Source organism: Medicago sativa, chromosome 8 (assembly GCF_051527215.1).
Source record: "Medicago sativa cultivar Bolivia chromosome 8, Bolivia_mono, whole genome shotgun sequence".
Taxonomy (NCBI): Eukaryota; Viridiplantae; Streptophyta; class Magnoliopsida; order Fabales; family Fabaceae; genus Medicago; species Medicago sativa.
In genome coordinates this window covers 71,956,260-71,968,594 of record NC_140756.1, presented here as the reverse complement: position 1 = coordinate 71,968,594, position 12,335 = coordinate 71,956,260, and the positions used below count along the sequence as shown (strand labels likewise).

Sequence of the window (12,335 nt, the reverse complement as noted above, 5' to 3'; positions counted from 1 at the left end):
CTCACGTGTTCATTTTGGGTTGTGTGGGTGTGTTGCTATGGTCGTTGGGTTCGTGGGCCTCACCAGAGGGGTAGGTCCCTGGTTTCTGCTCCTCCTTCTCTTTGGGTGTCCGTGCTGCTGTTCCGATCTGTTTCACCACTTCCCTGCTGTCGCGCGCGGTGGAGGAGGATTAGTCTTTTGTGGTGGGTGGGTGTGGTGTTTTGTGGGGTTTAAGTGGTGGTTTATTCGGTGCGTGGTAGCGGGGTTTTGGTGGTGGTGAAAGTGGTGGTTTTGGTGGTTACGGGTGTTTGAGAGGATTGTTAAGGAGGTGTTGGTGGTGGTTTCGGTTGGAGTGTAGGTTGTGACGGATGCGTGACGCGAAGGGGGTGATGTGTGATACTGAACTGTGGGGTCCGACTCTGGCGGCTAAAGGTGTGGCGGTAGCGCTTCCATCCATGATTAATCCTCCTTCGTTGAACTTTCGGATCGTTTGTTGTCGTAAGGATCGTGGTGGTTGAGGTTGTTCGCGTCGGTGGTCGTGTAGATTTTGATTCTGCTTGTTTTGGTGTCATTCACCCTACGAGTTCTTTGTGTGTCTGTCTTTTGAGGTGGTGTAGGTGGGTGCTTGTTGGGGTGGATTTCTTGGAGGCAGCCTTGGTTCACGGGTCCTTGTTTGTCGTCATTGGCTCTTTTTTGTTATTTGGGTGGTTTAGGTGTCTAGGGTGTTTGGAGGGTGCGAGTCCCTTTTTGTTGAGCATTTTTTTCCTTTGATTTGTTTGTTGTTTAACTTCGCATGCCATGTCTCTTGTCTTACATATTGTATGCTGGTTTTCGGTGGGCCGGTTCATTTGGCTTCGAAATCGGGAGTCGGGGTCTAGCTGCAATCTTTGCTTGACTTGTTTTGGTTTTTCTCTGGTGTATCAGGGGCTTGGGGTGCCCTGCCAATTTAGTCTATAGTCTGGTGGGCCGATCACTTTTGATTCGAGATCGGGAGTCAGTTCTTTGACTTTGTTGGTTTTTAGGCTTTGTGTTGTGCTCTTTCGATGGATCGGAGGTCGCGAGGTTTGTGATAGCTGCATAATCCTTCGGTTAGGTGCTCTTCAAATTGTGGCTCGGCTTGGGAGTTGGGAGCTGGTAGTTGTATGTTGAGGGTGATCTTTGTGGGTGAGTAGTGACGATAGACGGTGGTGGATCCTGTGTATACAATGTTTGTTGTCTTTTTGGAGACCGTTTTTAGGTGGTGAGGTGTTTTGATGGGTTTATCTCCAGGGGTGTTTTTAGGTGGTTATGGTGTTCCGTCTATATGCGGCACCATTTGTATCTTGCTTTCGTTCACTCCTTGCGTCTTGCGGGGATGACGTTTAATAATATTTGCCGTTTCAAAAAATAAATAAATAAAGGAATACTTAGAAAATAGAGGGAAGGAGAACATATGATATAATTTATGAGAAATGATATTCATAAACCATTTTGTGGCAATTTTTAAACAATTTTCTCTCTCATATTCACATTGCATTCTTAGGTTATCTCTTTTTTTTTTTCTCCATCTTGTTTTTGATCAATAAGAAGAGAGAAAAAGAAGATTGTGACAAAATTGTCACAAAATGGTTGTACAAATATCATTACTCATAATTTATTGATGTGTAGGGGCGTCGCTCCAACATATTTTTATAAGTGAGACTCAAAATCGATCTCATTAAACTATACATAAACTAGGGTTCAAAATCTTTTCCGACTACCAGACGGTTTTAGTAGTAGAGAAAAAACACACAAACGATTCTATTGAATATTGTTGACGAACAGTTCATATCATTGATCAATTTAATATAGACTATAGAGTTCTCTGATCCTCATAAAAAGGTGGGATTGAAATCAATGAAATATAATGATACATTGATACCACATATGTTAAAAGGGGAATTAGTCACTTTAGTCCTTGAATGGGAAAAGAGTAGTCATTTTAGTCCCTGAATGCAGAGAAATTGCAAAACAGTCCCTGAATGTAGACTCTGTTAGTCAATAGAGTCTACATTCAGGGACTCAATTGACTAACAGAGTCTACATTCAGGGACTATTTTGCAATTTATCTGCATTCAGGGACTAAAGTGACGACTCCTTTCCTATTCAGGGACTAAAGTGACTAATCTCCCTATGTTAAAATTAGTTCAAAATTAAAAAAAAATATAAAAAACCATGTATATATTATGCAATGGCTAGAAATTCCATTATTTTAGAGAATAAAAATTATATATAAGACCCATCAAAAATAAAATTATATGTAGCGACCCTATATTCCTTAAAAAAAATGTAGCGACCCCTATATAAAATTATACTAAAAAACGGACAATCAAAGTATTTCACTGGTTCCATAACTTTTCGTCTGGTTTGTGTGTGTGTATGAATTTTATCACAAAAATAAATACAAATTTCAAATTAAGAATCTTTGTTTCTTTTTGTTTTGATGTTATACGATTTTGTTTTTTAATTAGTTTCAATAAATTTGTGGTAAAATTTATTATGTAAGCTAACGCCACCTATTATTTAGGTCATAATCACATGCTTTTTTCTATGCTTTATTTTAAAAAAGCATGCTTTCATTCTACCAAAATAAATAAATAAAGCATGCTTTCATATATGTCGTGCTACTCCATGCTCGTTTGATATATCTATTATTTTATTTCTTTTACAAAGTAATTTATGCCTCTAATGTAGCACACTCCATGCCACAATCAGTATAGAAAGCGATGCTTATCGGTTTATTAATCAACACTCATTGCGATTGACTTGTAAGGACGAAGTGAATTGCCAACTTTAGGATTAATTTAAAGCAAAATTCCATAATAGTGAGCAATCCAAAACCTACTCGACTGTTAGATAGGGATAAGACCACTATTCGGATTCATTTCAGAGAAACTCTACTATGGTCACAAACATAAATAAATATTGTTCACCCAAACACTCATTAAATGATTTTCTTTAATAATTAAAAAGAAATTGATAATAAAATGATTTGGTATTTTGAGAAAATGCATTTTTATGTGTGTGTGTGAAATACTGTTCATTTATGTTTGTAAATATAGAAAAATGCCTCTTCGTTTCATAGTTGGTTTCCAACCTTGAAGCACTATTTCCGGGCCATATAACTAAGCAAGTTTTTATACTTAGGCACTCTTCAATTGTCCACTTTAAGGGAAAGTACCAAAGCTCAAGTCTTAGTAGTTCTAGAGGGACTAGACGGATTATTGATTGAGAAATATGTTCATTTCGAATTCAAGGCCAGCAATATCTAAGCCAAATATGAAGCCCTCAATGTTGGGATGACGTTAACAACAAAGATGGAGTCAAGGAGTTAAGGGATAAAAATGATTTACAACGAGTCATAAGTCAAGTGGTTAAGAATACTAAACCAAAGATCGACAATTGGTGAAGTATCTTGAGAATGTCCAATCTCTAGCAAATAATTTTAGTTTCTTTGAACTAATTTACGTCTCTAGAGACGAAAACTTATTAGGAAACCTCTTATATAAACTCTCAACACAAAAAAGCTCAGAAACTACTAGACTGTGATATAGGAACCCATCTCGACATCTAGGTATCAACTTAAATCACGTTGCGTAACTCTCAAAATGCTAAGATAAAGTGAAAATGGTTAATGGTTGTGGCAATCATAAGCATGATAGTCGACGATGAAATGGAAAATGGGGATGGGAATGAGAAACATAAGGGATGAAAGGACCAGCGTCAACGCTATAAATGGGGTGCCTCATCAAAATCGATATGGCTCCAAAGACTCTCTTCATCGAGACCAAAAGATTTCGTTTTAATTTCTAGACATAAATGAAGGAAAATAAAAGAAATGCACCTCTCGTCATTGAGAACAAATGAAGCCTAGATTATTTGGAATCACTCAACTAGAGAAATGTGGTGCAACAAAGTGACCTTAGAGAGAAGCATGTGAAAACTCAAAAATAAGGGAACACCTAAAAAAACCCATTTCAGTAATGGAAACAAGTGTGTGTGTGTGTGCGCGCGCACACACACAAAGGAAGGAAACATAAGAGCAAAAGGAGGGAATCAGAGCCCCACTTTTCCTTATCCAACGACTCTAAATCAAAAAGCATATCTAATGGTCCACCTTCATTCCAAGACAAGGAAAACGGGTCATTAAAAGTCCATTTAGCATTATATGCACTTCACCAAATGACCTCAAGTGTCATACATACATAGTGGAAAGTCAATGGGTGTGACTAACAAAAGCAATCATCATGCTAATTCCAAAGCACCTTAAAGCTAGAATCAAATGGACATGTCGTCCACTATCTTAATAAAATCGCATTCACAAAACTTACATCTAAAATCATGATTAAACATATAAACACCAAGTTAGCGCAAACAACAAATGTCCGAAAGAAGTTTTTACACAAGGAAAACTTTAAATATTCAATACATCACGCATGTGTATCTCACTGTAACCTTAGAACTAACCACTAGAACCTGTTCGAATGAAATCACAATTTAGTATGAACTGTTTATGAACCAATGAAATATTATACGTTCTTGTCTTCAACCTTGGGATGACAACTTAGGGGTCAACTGTTTCGGGCCAAGGTCGGATCCTGGAGTAAAAATGCTCAATTTGTCGTTCGTCCAAAGAAGGACCACCTACACCAGCAGAAAGCCACGAATCACCGACTAAGCGCTCACAACCTGGACCCTCTAATTACAACCAGATGGCCATGCAATCACATGTTAAGGAGGTGCAACCGTCTCACCACATTGTGTCGACGACTCGACGTGGCATCCTCGACAACCTGTAAAAGGAACAACCCAAGGCAAAAAAAGTACACACCCTTATTCGAAGAAAAAAACCTTATTGAACATCACTAATTATTCCTTTATCCACTTCTTAATTGAATTAGGCACTAGTATTTGAACACATAATAAATAATATATAATTTTATATGTAAAATTATATATTTGTGTGTTCAACAAAATTATATGTAAAATGTAATATCAATATTGTTGAACACACAAATAATATTTGATTATCGCGAGATTCTCCCATCTCTTGGAATCCCTTTTCTCCACATTGATATGATGTTAGCCCAATTAACAATATGGGTGTATAAATGCAGTTTTTAGAGATTCTAATGGATATGTTGTAGTAGCAGCAGCCATTTGGTATGTGGAAGCCCTTCCAAATTATGATATTGCTGAGACTTTTAGTGTAAGGTTAGCGATTCAACTTGCTCTCTACATGAGTTTTTTGAGGTGATGTTTGAAGGTGATTCGCTTAACGTGGTCCATGGTTTTCACAACATTTTAAATGACCTTTCTTACTTTGGTATGGAGCTTGTTGATTGTAATGGTCTTAGTTTTTTTGTTTTCATTTTTTTTTTTGTGTGTGTTAAATGTAGTGATAATGTAGCTATTCATTTTTTGGTCAAATTTGTTTTATCTTCTTCGAATATAGTTTAGACTGAGAGTTGTCCTCCTTGTATTGCTTCTTCGGTAGAAACTAATTTAGTTGCTTGATAAAGATAAAATTTTATCCCCGTCAAAAAAATTGTTGAAATATTCGCACTTTAAACCTCCAGCTTAAAGTATTGGGGTAATATTTCCATATGGATACTTTCTATATATTTGTAGAAACAAAACGTGTAATTTGTAACAATTTTAGTTAATTTGGGTCGAATTTTTTCTTTCAAAGTATGTACATAATAGCTTTTCCTATATGCGAAGAAAGTGAAAACGTAAAAAAACCATGACCACTCTCAAAATATTATTGGTTTTGGTAGTTGAACATCACATACATTATTGCTTTTGAGAGTGATGTGGATTGATGATTTCAAATGGGTGCGACCAATACCTAACACCAGTGATGGTGACTGGCTAAATGTATATCGAAGTATATATGCGATTTTATAGCATCAGGTTTTCATCAAAAAAATGTTTTCATGGTGAATTTTTTTGGGGACTAGGAAATAACCAATTTATTTCATTGGAGATAGAATAAACATTAAAATCAAAACTAACTAATGTTTGAATCTCAATTGAGAGAAATACACATGTTTAATGTCTGATACATCTTAAATATGATCACCTTTGTAAGAAGGAATCCATGAAAAACAAACAAACTGTAAGAAAATTATTAAAACAGGTGGACTAGAAAAAAACTGTGAAAGCGCAACGAAAATTATTAAACTTATGAGAATTTCATTATATTGAACGACAATGTCAATACTTTTACATTATCAATGACAATTGATTGATCACTAAAAAAAAATAACTTTATCATATTTATCTTAGAAATTATATATATTATCTACCTATTTATAATTGATTGATAGCGTAAAAAAGTGTTACATTGATTGATCAAGAGTTGATATTTCTCAATTTAGTATTTGAAATTTTTTAAGGAGTCTTTAAAGGGGATTTTTTTTTAGAAGAGTCTTATCCGATCGATAATAATACGAAGATAGTATAAAACGTGATACAATGGTAATATGTATGAGATTTTCCTTTCGTTTGCATGTTATTGATACAAAATTTTCATCATACTTTAACACTGACTAATAATTGATGAAATACAAAGGTGAGGGTGGTAGGGGGTCTATTTTGTTCAACGTTTGTGCAGTGTATATAATTAAAGAGTTCTCCAACAAAAACTAATTAAAAAAGCTAATTAAAAAAACTTTGCACACACAACTAATTAAAACATTAAAATTACCACTTCAATTAATATTTTTAATTTATCAAAGTTATTTTAAACGGATAATCCATCACCGTTAATCTCATAATTAAATTAGATACCACAACATAAAATAATCGAATTTGAAGTGACGAATGCCCTCTTTGCAGTCCGTTGATTAGGCTACGTATTTGATTATAACATGTGGCCCCTCATTTAACCAAAAATCTTGAACATATATAAAGTCATCAATCACTTTATATTATGATATACGTTAAAGTGCCCATCCTAATTGCACTTAATCCAAAACCAATCAGCTGGATTCTCTTTAAGAAGAGGAGGGATTAAGTTCGTATTTTGTTTAATTACAGAAAGTGACGTATTCGTTTTTCATGATTATTTTTATTTTATAAATTAATGGAATGCTTGTTTCTCATGAAAAGTGATAGACAGATATATATATATATATATATATATATATATATATATATATATATATATATATATATATATATATAAAAATATCTATATTAAACAATTTAGTTTTTATAGAGAGCGTACATTGTCAATAAATCATAAAAACAACTTGTGCGACGTTAGAAATACTTCATCACACTACCAAAAAAAAAATAAGTTACACTACCAAAAAAAATACTAATTGCCAAGTGAATTTGAGTTGTGAGGATAGAAAAAATGTGGTTGGAAGGGGAGACTTTATTAAAAGTGGTCAACTAGATTTTTTGATGGAGATTGATCGTCAAAAAAGCCGATGAATACTTTCTTTTATAAAAGTTGATGAATACTTTACACCAGTAATATAATTATTAGATTCTTTTTTCCTATTTTACAGTTCATTTAACACATTTTAAAAGTACTAAATCGACCTCAAGGATAACCACACATCTTAACATTTTCTTTTGTGTTAATCCTCTAATTTTTAAGAGAATGAGGTAATTAAAGTCCGATCAACACTATTTCTACTTAGGGTTTGAACTCAAAATTTTTCCAATAATTCATCAACACGTCCTTATATTGAAATAAAAATTTAACTTGTTCATATGAGACATGATCAATTGACACTGTGGTGTCAAAATTAATATATGACACCATCAATAATTCTTTACTGTATAACTGTATGATAAAATCAACCGTTAGATTGAAAGATATTATAACATAGATCATGTGTATAATATTTTACATTAATTAAAAATCATTCTATATGTCAATTAGATACATCAAAATTAACACCTTATAAAATTTTAAAAAATGAGTTTATTTTAATGTATCTAATTCACATATCAAATGATTTCCGATTATATATATACACACACGCTACAACTCATTCATAAGAAATAGTACTTGATTTTATTTTTATTAGTGCATAATCATTAACCGACAAACAACTCTTCTCATGCTCATTGAAGATGACCTTGAGTGACTTATACAAGATACAAAGGGGCAGAGTTGATTATATATCCTTCTGTCTTAAATATAACATGTTTTTTTTAAAAAAATTATTAAATAATTGATGTATATTGTACCAAAGAAAAAAGTAATTTTCTTTTATTTGAATTTAGTCGATATTATAGACTAATTATATAGATTATGCAATGACTATGAGACAAAAAGGCCCCGTGACTCTCCCTACTATTTATTTTTGAGATATTTTTGCATGAACTCTTACCTAAGAGATTATTCTTACACCCAACCAATAAAAATATGACACATGTTACTAACTTTAAAAAAAATGTGATTTTAATTAAGGAAATGAAAACATAAATGGTGATGGGTGGTTTTTGTTGGTTAAATAAAGTGGGAAAAAGAGAGAAATATTAAAAATAATGAGAAAAAATTATGATATTAATTATTTTTATTATTTTAATGAGATGTTTGATTTTAATTGGTTGGGTGTAAGAATGATCTCTTAGGTAAGAGTTCATGTAAGAATTTCTCTTTATTTTTTATCTCTCTCGCTTTCTATCTCCCTCTCAATAAAATTAAACAAAATTAATCACATGCACTGTTTTTTTTTTCTTTTCTTTTTATCAAAAAGAAATGACAAAACAAAACTAAAACTACAATCTCAGACGAGCAACTCCAAGAATATCATCAAGAAGGGAATGATACAGTTGAGGTGACCAAAAATTTCAAGACTTTAGAACATTCGAAAAAAAAAGCACCAAACTTAACTAGTCAATCCGCATATTCCTTGTCTTAATGAAGGGTATGATGAAAATTACCAATCCAATCTCGATTTTCTACCTTAAAGTCAATAAATTTGGATCTTTGGATTTTGCACCATCACACCACTTAAGGAGTAGATGGCAACAATGTGGTTTTATTTTAATATTTTTCTCTCCCTTATTACATTTGATCAAATATTCCACCACATTTTCTTTTTCAATTTCTCTCTTTTCTCTCTGTCCACTTTTTACCTTTCTTTAGATGCAAGAATTCTTTTTATTGGCAATTGCATATATTTTGTCACCAGTGTTATCATTGTTTCCGCTTTCATTCCTATTTCCCCGGCCAACGTGATGTGATTGCTTAACTACATTTTTTTCATCCATGATTTCCTAACTACATATTGAGATTGGATCAAATCATTAGGAAGTTTGATTCACATATGATATTTGCTTTGAGTTCAGAGTTTGCAGCATTAGTCATGAGTCATGGATATTAGAATATAAAATACTCATTGTATAAATTATCTTTGAATAATGGATAATTATATATCTAAATTCATATGTGTTATTTGAATACACAATTTTTGACATAGTATCTCGACATCATATACTATTGAACGTGATGATATATCAAGAAACCAAGAAAAGAGAAAAATACAACTAAAAAATCGTATAAATATGTCGTGTCTGTGGCAAGATTCTGTGTTGAAAAATACATTTTAAAACTAAATATGTAAGGGAAACAATTTTGATAATCAACCAAATACACAAGCAAAGCAACCCATATATAGATTAAACAAAAATAGGATAATATATACATACATATATTGATTATAATCGAAAGTATATATTACCCTTGTGGTTTTGAAAAAATTTACAATATTTTCCAAAACCTATTCTAGCTTTTGGATCCCCAAAAAATACCACGGAAAATCCCCAGACTCTTTTATCAATTTTATCTAATTTTAATATTTTACACAGACAAATTACTACTTTGTCATAGAATTTTAACCAAGATTATATTATAATTAATTCACTTGATTAATCATTAATTCACTTGATTAATCAAGGTGATTTACTCCACCATAGTAGTGTTACATGTCCATGAAGTGGAGAAAGGTTGAAATTGTTGGCAAACCAAAATTTGAGTAAAGTTGTTGATTCTTTGGTTCAGCATGGTTCGCTCAGACCGAAGCCATTCATTTTCGGTTCGTATCCGGTTCAAGTGAAACAAAATGAATTGTAACCGGTTTTTCATTTCCCGGTTTTCCATTCTACACTTGTTCAACTGGTTCCTTAGATTCTCAACATGTCTTTGCTTACGCATCCGTGACCTTCGGGCTGATTCCCGGTTCGATATCATGCGTCGGCGCTTTCGCTCATCGACCGCCCCTTGGTTCGGTTCGTCTGAGTCCGGTTTACGTTTCTCATGAGGTTGGTTTGGTTCATCTGAACCGGAACTTGAAGTGATAGGTTTAGGGCTTGAGGGTTTGATATCATCTGAAAATAGGTCGTGAAAATCCCACGGCGGGAAACCACCGTGGAAGGCGGAGAATGGGTTGTCGAGAAGAGGGTCGGAGGGAGGGAGGGTGGAGAGCATGGTGGCAGTAAAGTGGCAGAGTTTTGTGTAATTAGAGAGTGGTGAAAGGGAGGAGGGAGAAAGGGAAGAAATGTAGTGGAGGGTACCCTTATTTATGGAGGATTTTTGGGGTGAAAATGTGTAATTATTGGGAGTTAACAAGGGTATTTTTGTCTCAAATGTGTTTACAGTGCATGGCTTTTGAGTCATTTGGCACTATGGTGGCTTGTGGCATGTGGGGTCAATACGTCACATCTCTTTTTATATTTAGGACTATTAATGGGCCCCTCCAAAGATTGGTTTGTAAGTTTAGTCACAAAGTTTTTTTTTTTTTTTTTAGGAAAAAGTTTAGTCACAAAGTTAAAATCAATGGTGCTATTTGTACCAAAAAAAATAATCAATGGATATTGTCTGGTCCATTCTTCTCAAAACACGTTTTAATCAATTGAAAATTTGAAATTCAAATTAGTTTCACTAAATGATTGCTTAGAGATTAATTTGAATTTTAACTAATTTGTAAGTGTCTATTGAAAATAATATATATTGATAACATACCCCTAAAAACAAATATATTGATAACATAGTTCAATGTAACATATAGATGTGGATCCTATATGGCATGTATTAAAATTAACATTAGGATCTTTTCATGTAGAGAAAAATGTTAGGAAATAATTTAGAACATCTGGACCATTAAAATATAGGTCAAATGCATCGAAAGGTCTTTTAAGTTTTTCGTTTTTTTTAAGTTGGTCCTTTAAGTTTCAAATGTCTCAAATAAGTCCTTTTAGTTTCTAAAACGTTTCAAAGTCATACTGTCCGTCAGTCTAGGATGTTTTTATTTGGTTTTGTTGTCTCGGGGCTGTGCTGTTGTGTTTCTGGCAGGGATTTTTCACCACCAGCGCTTCCTGCTGCTTAGTTGTGTGGTTGATGCTGCAGATGGCAGCAGCCTCTGTGACAGTTTTTTCTGCTGCCCATGTCTATTTTCTGCTGTTCGGTGGGTTTGTTTTGCTGTTGTGTGTTGCTGGTAGGGCTATGGGACTGAATTTCGATGGTTTGAATTGGATTTCAGCATCATAGCTTTTGTTGTCTTTGCCTTGGGTGTTGTTGTTTTGTGGATTTTTTTAGATGTTACGCCTATATGCGGCATTGTTGTATCTTTTTTAGATGTTACACCTATATGCGGCATCATAGCATCACAATTTTACTTTCATCTTTATATTAATTTGCAGCAAAAGGGATTGGTACACGGTTTGAGTCATTAATTATGTGATGAAAGTTTCATTATGTGATGAAACACAACAAATTTCATAAGGGAAAACCTTAAAAGCACTGTTATAGTTATTGTGTGTTCTACTCTCTGTGCCTAAATATTATTGTTTTGCAACTAATGTTTAATTTGACATCTTTATAGCAATTCAAACGCTGACTATATGACTTTGAAACGTTTCAGAAACTAAAAGGATTTATTTGGGACTTTTGAAATTTAAAGGACCAACTTAGGAAAAACTTAAAGGACCTTTGGATGCATTTGACCTAAAATATAAAGAGCGGAAAGTTTTGATAAATGAATTCGTATTCTAAAACTTAAAAAATAACCTTTAAACTAAAATTTTGTAATTTTACAAAAATATTTCTCCCTCCGTATGTACATCTTCCAAAATATGTACATAGCTTTTCATTTTTTATTATAGGCCATTTTAAAAAAATATTTTACTTTTATCATAAGTCAATTTGCTTCACTACCAAAAAAAAAAAGTCAATTTGCTTACCAATACATCATTAGTGGTATTTTTTCTATCGTTCTCTTTATCATTTATTACTCTCTCTTTTAATTTCTTTTATATCTCTTTTTCATGTCATTAATAAATGATAATTTTATAAAACCACTCATAATTTC

At 33.2% G+C, this 12,335-nt stretch overlaps 1 protein-coding gene across 1 annotated transcript; it reads right to left on the bottom strand.

Annotated features, from left to right (window-relative positions):
• Positions 1-9,620: 9,620 nt before the first annotated feature.
• On the bottom strand, positions 9,621-10,532 carry LOC146901202 (basic leucine zipper 4-like). The gene has a single exon (XM_085734633.1). The coding sequence runs from the start codon at positions 10,454-10,456 to the stop codon at positions 9,932-9,934; it is 525 nt and encodes a 174-aa protein (XP_085590759.1). The 5' UTR covers positions 10,457-10,532; the 3' UTR covers positions 9,621-9,931.
• Between the last annotated feature and the right edge of the window lie 1,803 nt (positions 10,533-12,335).